Raw genomic sequence first — 13,883 nt, 5'->3', positions numbered from 1 at the left:
GCGGAGTCTGTTGCCGTGGTTACGGAAAACAAGCTCGTTCAGCGCAGCACATGTTTGGATGTATAATATATTATATATATAAAATCCTCCTGTTAAGTGGTTGAGTGAAGATAAATCATGTTCAGCGACACGGCAAAGCAAATGCGCCCTGGTTTCAGACCGAACCCGTAAGTTAATGAATAAAATCCTTATTTAAAAGTATTTCTGTGAACCAACGCTACTTTCACTTTACAGTTAAATACTCGTTATATTTATATAAAGCACTGATCACTGTGTTAATTATTTATCCAGGGTTAGTAAACATGTTTTATTTTTACAAATGTAAAGTAGATTTTTGACGAGTTTCATGGTTCTAATTAAAAGCAGCCTTATTTTAGGTCCAATAAGGAACATTTACATTAATGGCAATTAGCAGAGCGACCGCTATTCAGTGACCTCTAATGAGAGAGATGAAACTGGTCCTTTATTTTAAAATGGTTTTCAGAATAGCATTTTTCCCCTTTTTTTCCCTCTTGACATATATGTTGAAATCGAATGTCACCACGGGTCAACTTTTGCCTACAGGCCCTAGTTTGAGCATCGCTGATTTTAATGATTGACTTTCTTTAGATCACGGGTGATAAGTCAGTCTGGATCTGGGGCACTTCATATAAACCAAAGCTTTGCAAACAGAAGGACTAATGTCTCAATGAGCCGAAGGCGATTGTCTTCAAGAAGAGACAGTAAAGTTCTCGATAAAGTCTCTCAAGCTCACAGAAACATGGTAGGTATCAGCTATTACCACAAACCACTGTATAAGCTGAGACTCAGTTTCAGGAAGCATCTGTTTAATTTTTGCTCAGGTGTTTGATGAAGCAGGGAACGACGTCACTCCTCGGCCGATGTACCAGCAGGAACCCGGGACCATACAACTCAAACAAAGCAAAATATTCATGGCACACGACACATCGGAAGTGGCCATGGCTGATTTTATGTCTGCAATGCAGCATGCAATGAGCCCGGCCTCAGCAGGACCTTTTACCATGTAATTACGCAATTGTTTGTTCGAGCATAGCTGTTCTTCTCTTTAGTACATGAGCTCTCTCTCCCTTTGTGTCAATAACAATATTTTAATCATTCTGAATTTTCTATCATAGGTCTGTTTTTGGGAGTAGTTTAATTTCAGGAGCAAGCCCATCTACCATGCAATCGGAAAATTATGAAATGAAGGCGAATGCTGCAAAACAAGAAACCTTGAGTAGACTCTCAGGTTTGCCCACCTCATCAAATTTATCTGCTTTGATATAAGGCCTTGCTTTTTGAGAATCTCAGTCTAGATGTAATATTATAATGGTTTTATATGTAGCACTTAATTTAATTGAGTAAATTATAATAACTGCATTTGGGAACTGTGCAGTTTCCAGAATCTCCACTGTTCAGAGAAGGTTTTCCACTAAATGTATAGAGTAAATTAAAGTAGAGCTGTGGTGATTTGTGTATATTCCAATACAAAAGCTTTAGTGAGATCAGACACTGATGTCATGATGTCAGTTCCAAAAGTGCTGATGTTTAATATTTCTGCACTGGTACACGTCACTGTGGCTTCTTTGAGAACTATTGTTAATGAAGCAATAATAAATTAAATATTTCCCCATATATACTTGACATTTTTAGAATAATTTTTTAATAAAACTAGAATTTTGTGCCTGAAACTGTTAGCCAGAATTTTGCCAAAATGACATCTAACGCTATATGATCAGAAGTTCATAGGCATCTTTGTTTTTCCTCAAACTGTTGAGGAAATAAAATGAAAATGTATGCAGTATAATTTCCCTTCACTTGAGCTAAGAGCTGAAAACCTGTTCCAGTATGACAGTGTCTCTGATATGCTCAGTCAAGGTTGGAATGGAAAGACTTCTGCACACTGCCCTGACCTCAACCCCACTGAACACCTTTGGAATGAACAGAAACACAAACTATAACCCAGGATTCCTCAAATAAAATCAGTGCTCGATCTCACTAATGCTCCAGAGCTTCCAAATCTAGTAAAAAGCCTGAAATAAATCTTGACTCTTGGTCATATAGTGTATGAATAAAATAATAATAATATTAATTTTATATGTGTGTGTATATACAGTGGGTACGGAAAGTATTCAGACCCCCTTAAATTTTTCACTTTTTGTTATATTGCAGCCATTTGCTAAAATTATTTAAGTTCATTTCTTTTCCTCATGAATGTACACATAGCACCCCATACTGACAGAAAAACACAGAATTGTTGACCTTTTTGCAGATTTATTAAAAAAGAAAAACTGAAATATCACATGGTCCTAAGTATTTAGACCCTTTGCTGTGACACTCAAATATTTAACTCAGGTGCTCTCCATTTCTTCTGATCATCCTTGAGATGGTTCTACACCTTCATTTGAGTCCAGAAATTTTTGATTATACTGATTGGACTTGATTAGGAAAGCCACACACCTGTTTATATAAGACCTTACAGATCACAATGCATGTCAGAGCAAATGAAAATCATTAAGGTCAAAGGAACTGCCTGAAGAGCTCAGAGACAGAATTGTGGCAAGGCACAGATCTGGCCAAGGTTCCAAAAATTTTTTTGCTGCACTTAAGGTTCCTAAGAGCACAGTGGCCTCCATAATCCTCAAATGGAAGATGTTTGGGACAACCAGAACCATTCCTAGAGCTGGCCGTCCGGCCAAACTGAGCTATCGGGGGAGAAGAGCCTTGGTGAGAGAGGTAAAGAAGAACCCAAAGATCACTGTGGCTGAGCTCCAGAGATGCAGTCGGGAGATGGGAGAAAGTTGTAGAAAGTCAACCATCACTGCAGCCCTTCACCAGTGGGGCTTTATAGCAGAGTGGCCCGACGGAAGCCTCTCCTCAGTGCAGGACACATGAAAACCCGCATGGAGTTCTCCAAGATGGTGAGAAATAAGATTCTCTGGTCTGATGAGACCAAGATAGAACTTTTTGGCCTTAATTCTAAGCGGTATGTGTGGAGAAAACCAGGCACTGCTCATCACCTGTCCAGTATAGTCTCAACAATGAAGCATGGTGGTGGCAGCATCATGCTGTGGGGGTGTTTTTCAGCTGCAGGGACAGGACGACTGGTTGCAATCAAGGGAAAGATGAATGCGGCCAAGCACAGGGATATCCTGGACGAAAACCTTCTCCAGAGTGCTCTGGACCTCAGACTGGGCTGAAGGTTTACCTTCCAACAAGACAATGACCCTAAGCACACAGCTAAAATAACGATGGAGTGGCTTCACAACAACTCCGTGACTGTTCTTGAATGGCCCAGCCAGAGCCCTGACTTAAACCCAATTGAGCATCTCTGGAGAGACCTAAAAATAGCTGTCCATCAACGTTTACCGTCCAACTTGACAGAACTGGAAAAGATCTGCAAGGAGGAATGGCAAAGGATCCCTGAATCCAGGTGTGAAAAACTTGTTGCAGCCTTCCCAAAAAGACTCATGGCTGTATTAGATCAAAAGGGGGCTTCTACTAAATACTGAGCAAAGGGTCTGAATACTTAGGACCATGTGATATTTCAGTTTTTCTTTTTTAATAAATCTGCAACAGTGTCAACAATTCTGTGTTTTTCTGTCAATATAGGGTGCTATGTGTACATTCATGAGGAAAAGAAATGAACTTAAATGATTTTAGCAAATGGCTGCAAAATAAAAAAGAGTGAAAAATTTAACGGGGTCTGAATACTTTCCGTACCCACTGTATATATATATATGGTTATAGTTATAATGTGAATTGTTTCCAAGCCTTTTTTTTACACACTTAGCAATACAAAAAAATGATCTAAAACAATAAAACTAACTTGAGCTTTATTTACTAAAGAACTTAAGACCCAGAGAGAGGAGCAGAAAGAGGACGTAGATCTGGACAAACCAGTGGATATTTACCTCAATGACACCGAAGTTATGTGCTTCCTGGACATTCCTGCCATGTCCATATCTGTTGACTCAGAAGAAGCTGAAGCAGTCAAGTAAGATCCCTGTTCGTCTTTCATTGTGTTATGAGTCCCCCCAAAAAAATATAAGATCATGTGTGCAAAAGCCTTAATGAGATCATGCAAACTGTTTGCAAATTATGACTGAGCACTGGGGAGTGGTGGCTCCAGCGGTTAAGGTGCTGGGTTGCCGATCGGAAGGTCTGGGGTTCAAGCCCCAGTATCGCCAAGCTGCCACTCTTGGGCCCTTGAGCAAGGCCCTTAACCCTCTATGCTCCGGGGGTCCCTTACGAGGGAAATATCAAGGTCCGTGACGTCGGAGTGACGTGGGGCCGCCTTCCCGTGGGCTCACCACCTGCAGGAGGGACCGTAAGGGACGGTGCTGTGAGGATTGGGCAGCAGTCGAAGGCGGGGGCCTGCTTAGACCCGAATTACGGATAAGCGGGAGAAAATAAATGAATGAATGAATGACTGAGCACTTTGCTTACAGAAATTCATAACTCTGTCAGCTGTGTGCATAAACAGTTACATATCTCACTGTGTTTGTGTCTGAAGGAAGAGAAACATGGCATATACCGATATTTGTAAGAACAGACAGGCAAGTGATAAATATGTGGATCGAGCAATGCAGACTATTAATGCAGACGCAAAATCTAAAGAAGTCCAAAGTGATCGCATCATCATGGTGGAAAAAGGCAAGTTATTTTGTATTTATACTTGTACTTTGTAACTATAATTTAATAAATATATAATAAATAAATATTTGGCAGATTTCTATTAGCCATACAGTATAACATCACTGTTTATTGGTTTAATTTTCTCGAAGATGGAGTTTATGAAAAAATAAAATGGTGTAATTTTTAGACCTAACTATAGCAGCAATGTATAATTCAAAACAACACAACCACGGTTATTAGCAGTTATATATAATGAATAATTGCAATCATTATAATGAATTATAGTGCTGATTATGTGTTATTATTGATGCTTATAGTTATCGTTTATAATAAGCCCTTAATTTAATTGAGTAAATGATTAACGATAATAAAAAACAATAATAACAATAATAAACAATAATAATTTTGTTGGTCAGACTGTAGTGATATTTTTGAACCTGTATCATTATCTGATGATGAAATCAGATTTTGTTTTGTGTCTATTACATTTGGCTCGAATTGATCAGACTGCATTTATCTTTGTGTGCAGAGTCTATGGCCAACAATTGGGACACCTATGATATGTTTGTAAGCATCAGTAAGGCAGAAGAATTAGCTGAAAATACAGGTGAAGAGAAACCCAGTATACCAGATATCTCTTCCACTCATCACCTAGAGTCAAACACTGGTCTCCAGAGATCCACGTCCATAATCAGTGCCACCAGTACAGGTTCGTGCAGTCTTAATTTACTGTAATTTAAGAGTCTGTGCTGTAATGAATATTTTAACTGCCATGTTTCAGGCTTTTTTTGCTGTTCTAATTATGTAAGAAATAACATAACAGGTTGCTCTGTCATACTGTAATAGATGATGTGGTGTGATGTTATGTGATGTTTTATTCCTCTAATACCACAGCAATTTACCAATGATAAGATTTCTTCCATCGTTGTTGTCTATTAATTTATGTCTATTACAGTTGCTATTGTTAAATATCCAAGATACAAGTTTAAATCAATTACATTACTTACAACATACTACATACCGTAATTTCCGGACTATAAAGCGCACCCATATATAAGCCGCACCCACTGAATTTTACAAATATTTTTATTTTGAACATAAATAAGCCGCAGTGTCTACACTGAAACTAATAAACTTTACAAAGGCTTTAACGAAAGACACCTTACACACGGTGTAACAGGTGAAATATATTGCACTTCCTTTAGGAGTATAGCGGTATGTTGGGAATAGCCTGGCACAGCATTTTTCCGCTATTACTGCATGTGTGCAAGAAGAGGATTATGTCCTTATTATTTTCTGATGCTCATTTCTAAGTTTCTTTGACTAACCCGCTGTTGCCAAAAAAAATAAAAAAGCACGAGTTTTGGAAACCTGTCTGTGCTTATATGATTTCTGTTGCTACTGGAGTTAGCGAGCTCTCCCTTCACCCAGACTCAACACGCTACAACGGCTTGTATCTAAACAGTAGCCCACCAAGAAAGTCGTTGTTCACTGTCTTCCTCCTTTCTTTGACAACTATTTCTCTCGGGAGTTTATCTTTTGGCACCGTCGTGCGTTTAAAAAAAACTTTTTTTCTCCTGATGCCGTTCGGAAATTTCATTGGTCTAATGTTATGGGGTTCAGTTTTTTGGCTTGAAGTTTGTGAAACCGGGAAAAACCCAGGAAAAATTCATAAATAAGCCGCTTCGTTGTTTAAACCGCGGGGTTCAAAACGTGAGAAAAAAGTAGCGGCTTATAGTCCGAAAAATACGGTACATACAATTTACTCCTTCCAAAAAATGCTTAATAAATTTCTCCTCACATTAACCATCTCAAAAAATTCATACACTGTTTTGTGAACATTGTTTATGTAATGTATTCACTATATAAGTGCTTGTTTAAGTTACTATAAAAAATAGCATTATACTGAATAATAGTACATAATATTGTAATTTTATTTACAGTCAGCCCTGTTTTCAGAAGTGCTGTTACAGAAAACATTCAATCAGGTTTAAGAATGTCACATAAAATGAAATGAATTTACTAATTCTGTTTTATGCATTTAGTCACTAGTACCAGTAGTTCTCAAAGAGACAGTGAGGCTTCTACAGTTGAGATGGTGGATGAGTCAAAGCAGATCCTAAACTCAGAGACATTCCAGCAGTCACTGCAGGTGATGGAGAAGATGGTTCTTCTGAACACCTACCAACACAAACTAGCAGCATACAAAGGGCTACCCATACTACCTGGTAAGTAGCAGATTCTAAATATTAAGCTGACATTATTTATTACATTGCTATGAGATTCTTTTCATAATGTATGAATAATATCTTCATTGAAAAACATCTATTTTAGTCTTTAAACACCTTTTTGTATGTTTCTATTTATATCAAATCTTCTTCATTTATAAAGCATGCCAATGTTTTTTTTTTTCTGTCCAGACCCAGACTGTGTGCCACACACAGATGTAGAAGACAGTGTAGATGTTCAGGAAGAGGATTCACAAGGCCCAGCTCTGGAGCTCCTCTGGTCTTTCAGCTGTGAGCTAACCAAAGGCCACAGTGTCAGCAGCATGGCCTGGAACAAGACAAATCCAGTAATGTACTTTGCATTCTATATTTAGCCCCCAGATTCTTATTTGTTTGATACAATCTGACAATATATTTTTGATGCTCTTAATCTTACTTGCTCATTAGGGGGTCTAAATCTAAAAATATGTTTGGTGAAGCTGTCTTTGTTTATGTCTGTTGTTAAAAGCAAAATACTAATAAATTGTACTTGATTTTCTGTGAAGATTTACTTATTGTCATCGTATGTTTTTCTCTAGGACATTCTGGCAGTGGGATACGGGCAGTTTGATTTCAAGGATCAGAAATCTGGATTAGTGTGCATCTGGTCTCTGAAGAATCCCACTGTATGATTCGAATTCCCTTCATAATTCAGAATGAATCAGCAAATAATTATATAGCTGTGCTTGTACTACTAAGTAATTTTGTGTTATTTATCATAGTGGCCTGAGCGGATTATAAAATGTAAAACCAGTGTTACATCTCTGGACTTCTCCACCTCAAACCCCAGTCAGTTAGCAGTGGGCCTTTATGATGGAACTATTGCTATCTACAATGTGCAGAGCACTAAGGAAACACTGGTCTGTGACAGCAGGTGAGGACTTTTTAATCACTCTTTATTTGAAGTACAAATGAATGAACTCTCTGCACTGAGCTGTGTGAAGCATTCTTCTCTGTGACACTGTGAATTAGGAAGGGTACTAGGTGTAGTAGTGTATTGGAAAACTTTATAGTACTCAATCCACCCACTGGGTGTTTCTGGGACAAAACCAGAAAATCCGGAGGATATTCATTTACACTTGAAAACCACGTAAAAATTCGTACACACAGTACCCTGATCTCAAGGCCAACCTTCTCACTATGCCACCCAAGAAAAAGCATTGCAGTTTAATATTGACCAATTGGACTGATTAGAGACTATTCATAGATATTTACATTTACAGTTATGACAAATGTTTATGCAAGAACTTCAGGCTGTCATATGAAGATAGATATATGGAACCTACACTATCTAGAGCTAACTTGTTGTGACACTACTTTCATTTAGTTTATTCACTGTAGTTACAAATTACTGTTAATGCAATCTTTCATATTTAAACTTTACCCACATTTCTAAATATAGGTAACCTTTAAAGTGTTTGGATGTCCTCTATGGTAGTGGTTCCCAACCCCTCGGGCCGTGAACCAGCACCGGTCCGTGGGCCAATTGGTACCGGACCGCACAGAAAGATACATAACTGACATTATTTCCGTTTTATTTATTATCTGATTCTGAACAATGTTTTATTTTGGAATATTACCGGATTCTCTCCTCTGTCTATGATTCACTCTTGATGCATGTCATGATGCCTCGGTTACATGTCTTACCAACATCAGCTACCTTCTTCAGGCTTCTTTGGCCGCTAACACATAATACATTACCGCTAAATTGAAACCCCCCAAGCGAGTAAAATAAACAAAAAACAGCACAGTGGATTCACGTTTATTATTATATTTAAGAAATACCAGCTTTTTATGCCGGTCGTATCCTTTTATTTTGTTTTATTTATCCGCCATACCTTAAAGGCCGGTCCGTGAAAATATTGTCCGACATTAACCCTGTCTGTGGCGCAGAAAAGGTTGGGGACCGCTGCTCTATGGGATTGGCCTTTCAAAACTTTAATGGGTTGTTGCATTCGAAATATAAAAAAGTTAAATAACATTTTTTTTTTTATTGTCACCAGATGTTCATTTGTTTATGATCCTGCTCGACAAAAAAACAAAAAAACAACAACATTTAAAGCAGTAAAGAATAAAAAACAAACACAGGACGTAAGCCTGGCTAAGAGGTTTTTTTTTAAGCTGTAGCTGTTTATCTGCACTTAACTCAATATGAGAAACATTGCCAAAAATCATATTTGAGTTTCCTGTTTATCATGACAGACCTTTTTTATTTATTTTATTTATTTATTTTTTACAATTTCACCTGTTTTTAGATAATTCAGTATAAATTACAATTACATAGCATATTGCGTTACATAGTAAAAAATGAGCAGAGTATTGTGTACTAATTATTTACATTTAAGGCATTTGGCAGGCACCCATATCCATCTATCCAACTGAGCAGCTGAGGTTTTAGGGCCCATAACTTGGTGGTGTCATGATTGTCTGATTAGACATGCAAACTCTTAACCACTATGCTACCACTACTACTAACTGTTTGAATAAAGAGTTCTAGATGATCAAATATTTGTGCCATTGTAACCCATGAGGCCTGACTTTATCAATGCTTATGTTCATATCATACCTTTGTGCAGGGACTTTGCCCATAAACACACAGCTCCAGTATGGCAGGTGAAGTGGGTTGATCGCATACGGGGTTCTTCAGGAGAAGATAAAAAAGAGACGCTGTTCTCTGTGTCTGCTGATGGGAGGATCAGTGAATGGTTCTTTCACCAAGGCCTTGAATGCACTGGTAAATTGATCAAAAGAAAATTTTTAGCAAATCATGCAAAACAAACATACTGCAGAACATGTCTGTGTAGTGGTGGAAATGGATGGTTGGTTTCTGTTTTAAAGTCAAAGATTAGTTGATAAGATGACCGTCAGTCCGCCAGGTCCATTTTCACAATTAGACAAGAATGATCTATGTGACTGAGCCAAAATAATTTTGTTCATGCTGTATAAAACCATAGTAAAATGTCATCTTATGTACGTCTGTTGTGCGTCACTGATTTGAACCAGATATGATGAAGCTGAAGAGGATAAGGAATGAAAAAACAGAACAACAGTGGAAACAGGAACATTTGCTCTTTTACTTGGTGGTTGGACTTTGCTTCGATTTTCATCAAGAGGTTAGAAACTTCACACATAAACCAGGTTTAGTGTTAAATAAATAGTTCATATACACTATAGATTGTTGATCAGCCAAGACATTTTGGTATATAAAAACTGTTTAGTGACATTAGAGGTGTAGCGGTACACCTATTCGTATCGGAATTGTTTAGTAGAGGGATTTCAGTTCGGTACACGTGTATCGAATGTATTTTTACTTGCAGAACATAGTTCAAATTCAAAATTCGAGTTCCCTCAGGAACGTATTAAATGGCGGACCGCAAGTTTGTTCAGTCTCTGCCTTGCACTTTGAGCATTTATTAATATTATTATTATAATTATAAAATTTACAACACAAACAACATTGCTAGGGGTTTAAAAAAGAAACTAGTCACTATGGCTACTCACTCTGTATCGGAAATAAGGTTTCTTTTAAGCATGCATAAAAATGCTAAAGATTCCATAGCGCTAGCCTTAACCACTAACCAGGAAGTGGTTTGTTAATGTATGCTAAAACAAGTAGAACAGTTAAGTAGTCCATATCTTTAGAAAATGTAATATTACCGTATTTTTCGGACTATAAGCCGCTACTTTTTTCCCACATTTTGAACCCCGCGGCTTAAACAACGAAGCGGCTAATTTATGAATTTTTCCTGGGTTTTTCCCGGTTTCACAAACTACAAGCCAAAAACTGAACCCCATAACATTAGACCAATGAAATTTACAAACGGAAGCGTAAAAACGCCCCTCACCTGTGTTCTGACCTGCATGGCATCGGGAGAAAAAACTTCAATCGGGTGATTTTTAAACGCATGACGATGCCAAAAGATAAACTCCAGAGAGAAATAGTTGTGAAAGGAAGGAGGAAGACAGTGAACAATGACTTTCTTGGTCGGCTACTGTGTAGATACAAGCCGTTGTAGCGCGTTGAGTCTGGGTGAAGGGAGAGCTCGCTAACTCCAGTTGCAACAGAAATCATATTAGCACAGACAGGTTTCCAAAACTCGTGCTTTTTTATTTTTCTTGGCAACAGTGTTACGGGTTAGTCAAAGAAACTTAGAAATGAGCATCAGAAATAATAAGGACATATTCCTCAGTCTCCACACACGCAGTAATAATGGAAAGAATGCGGTGCCAGGCTATTCCCAACATACCGCTATGCTCCTAAAGGAAGCGCAACATATTTCACCCGTTACACCGTGTGTAACGTGTCTTTTTTTAGTGTATAGACAGGTGCGGCTTATCTATGTTAAAAATAAAAATATTTGTAAAATTCAGTGGGTGCGGCTTATATATGGGTGCGCTTTGTAGTCAAAAACTACGGTAAATGTAAAACACACACTTACATACACATCTGTATGTCTAACAAATTTAATTTGTGCCCAATTAATTGATTACACAATTTAATCAATATTATAAAAAGACTGTATTGAATTTATTTGATTTATTGTATTTTTTTTTTATTAAATATTATAAAATATAATTTTATATCTTATTTGATCAAGTAGGCATTTTATTTAAAATTGTTTTAAAAATGTAAACTGTTAAAATGTTGATGATTACAAATGTTATAATATTAAACGTAATTACTACAAAAAAAAATTTGTAAAAAAGCTATTTTATGTTTTGCGATGTACGTACCAAACCTTGTATTTTGTGTACCGTTACACCACTAGTGAACATACAACTAATATAGCTAAGAAGTAATGGATGTTTATAGCTGCCAGTTTAGCACTAATGTGACGACCTTAATGACTTAATGCGGCTATCTTTGGCCAGAAGTTCAAGATAACAAAATCAGTCATGCATTCTGGGTATCTGTCTTGTCAAAGAGCGTTACTATACGAATCAAGGGTGTATCTGAAGTTATGTATGTAGAAGAGGGCAGAGAAAAGAGAGAGCAAACAAGTAAACTTTAGATCAGAAAAATGTCTTGGTTGATTGGCTGCTTTTGGGTAGAGAAGAAAAAATTTATTAATCACATCAATCATGTACAAATTTAACTTGCATATTGATTGTTGATGCTTGTGTCTATGCACCAGGATTCCAACATGTATTTGGTGGGAACAGAAACGGGACATATTCATAAATGCTCATGTTCATACACTGAGCAGTTCTTGGAAACCTACACAAACCATTTGGTAAGGTTTTTATTCTGGACACTGCCACACAAGCAGTAGTATCAGTAAGGAAAAATATTACACAATATTTTTTTATTTACAGTATGTTTATACACTATATGGAAAAAATTTGGACACCTGACTATTAGATTCGTATGTGCTTTCAGAATATCCCATTCCACATTTGTTGTTTTAAAATCCTACACTTTTCTGGAGAGTTGGTCCACTAGATTTTGGAGTGCGCTTGTCGAGATTTGTGCTCATTCAGCCATATGGGTGTTAGTAAAGCAGTAAAGAGGCATGGGATGCAGTCTAATTCATCCCAACGGTGTTCAGTATGGCTCAGAACTCTATAGCAGGCCAGGCACCTATGTAAACTATACCTTCATGGAGCTGGCTTTGTGCACCAGGGCATTGTTATGCTTCAATAGGTTTGTGTCTCCTAGTTATACTGGGCGGAAATGTGAATGCTCCACGATTGTGTGCCTCCAAATTTGTGGTAACAGTTCAATAAAAAATGAGATATGGCAGAAAAAGTCAAGTGTCCCAATACTTTTGTCCCTATAGTGTATACGTATATATGTACACATGCATAGTCAAGTCAAGTCAAGTCAAGTTTATTTTCTACAGCTTTACAGAATTTAACAATTTGTATATTTGTTCAAAATCAACAGGGTCCCGTCTATAAGGTTAAATGGTCACCATTTTGTCCAGATGTTTTTCTCAGCTGTTCTGCAGACTGGACCATTCAGCTTTGGAGTCACGAACAATTTACTCCAGTGCTGAGCTTCACTTCCATTAAAAAAGCTGTGTATGATATCATGTGGTCCCCTCGTTGGGCTACTGTGTTTGGGGTGGTCAACTTGGACAGAGTGGAAATCTGGGACCTGGGAGCTAGCATGTAAGCATTCTTACCATTTTTACTTGGTTCCTTTTGGTAAAAGATGACAAACCATTAAAAAGATGGAATGGTTTTCCTTCATTTACCTATTGTTTAGATTGCTTTGTTTTTCATTCCTCAATAATTTCTTTTTCACAGTCTGAATCCTACTTTAGTAAGTGAGACCATTCCAGGGGTGAAACCAACATCGTTGATATTTCCCATGAATACAGACTGTCTTCTAGTAGGGGACAGTGAGGGCCATGTCAGTGTCTACAAGCTGAAGAACTTCACAGCAGGAGAAGGAACACAGGTGAGCTTTAAACTGTTCATCCCATGCACCACAGCAAGTCATAAAATAGGGTCTGGAGATTTGAGCCAGCTGTCACAAACAGTTTTTGATTCTACCTCTTATGCTGGTTTTATTTGTAAAGCAAGATTAGTTTATTATTCCTTACATTATATAAAATAAGAGAACTTTTATTTTATTTAGCTTTTACATTTATAGTTGTGCAGTATAGTTTTATAAAGTTTTCCTACACTGGTGCTTTTTTTTTTTTTTTTTTTCTTGGCAGGTGGACACACTGAAGAACATAGTTAGCTCCACACTGGCCACTGGTAAGCAAGAGTGAGGCCATGTAGATCTGTAACTGTGTGGCTGGAGGTGAATCAGCTTGTTGGACTGACCTGCTCTAACAATATTGTAGAGGTCTGAAAAATGTAATTAAATTAAAAAGAACCCCTCTGTTTTATCTTGTGTTTTTATTATAATGTTAAAATAAAATGTAATTTGTTCAATGTCACGCTCATTATGTGCAAGTGTAGGAATGTAAATTTTATATAGTTGTTTTATTTTATTCTTCTGTTTAGTAAACTATACATGCA

The 13,883-nt window shown here is 37.4% G+C and overlaps 1 protein-coding gene across 1 annotated transcript; it reads left to right on the top strand.

The window, feature by feature from the left end:
* Window positions 1-5: 5 nt before the first annotated feature.
* dnai4 (dynein axonemal intermediate chain 4) lies at window positions 6-13,796 on the top strand. Its single transcript, XM_083566811.1, has 17 exons — window positions 6-167; window positions 610-763; window positions 843-1,024; window positions 1,137-1,249; window positions 3,850-3,997; window positions 4,517-4,656; window positions 5,168-5,347; window positions 6,684-6,866; window positions 7,059-7,213; window positions 7,445-7,531; window positions 7,628-7,779; window positions 9,482-9,639; window positions 9,909-10,018; window positions 12,041-12,139; window positions 12,793-13,019; window positions 13,158-13,311; window positions 13,574-13,796. Exons 1-17 carry the CDS (start codon window positions 118-120, stop codon window positions 13,628-13,630), a joined length of 2,349 nt encoding a protein of 782 aa, XP_083422937.1. The 5' UTR covers window positions 6-117; the 3' UTR covers window positions 13,631-13,796.
* Window positions 13,797-13,883: the final 87 nt, after the last annotated feature.

The sequence above is a fragment of the Silurus aristotelis genome, assembly GCF_946808225.1.
Source record: "Silurus aristotelis genome assembly, chromosome: 2".
Classification (NCBI taxonomy): Eukaryota; Metazoa; Chordata; class Actinopteri; order Siluriformes; family Siluridae; genus Silurus; species Silurus aristotelis.
Note: the sequence above shows the minus strand (reverse complement) of the source record. Positions and strands in the feature narration are given on the sequence as shown.

Excerpts from the sequence above, each read along its gene's own strand:
- dnai4 (XM_083566811.1), top strand. The coding sequence starts at position 118 with ATGTTCAGCGACACGGCAAAGCAAATGCGCCCTGGTTTCAGACCGAAC. Across the intron at positions 12,140-12,792 it reads AAACCTACACAAACCATTTG|GGTCCCGTCTATAAGGTTAA; the intron begins GTAAGGTTTTTA and ends CAAAATCAACAG. Across the intron at positions 13,312-13,573 it reads CAGCAGGAGAAGGAACACAG|GTGGACACACTGAAGAACAT; the intron begins GTGAGCTTTAAA and ends TTTTCTTGGCAG.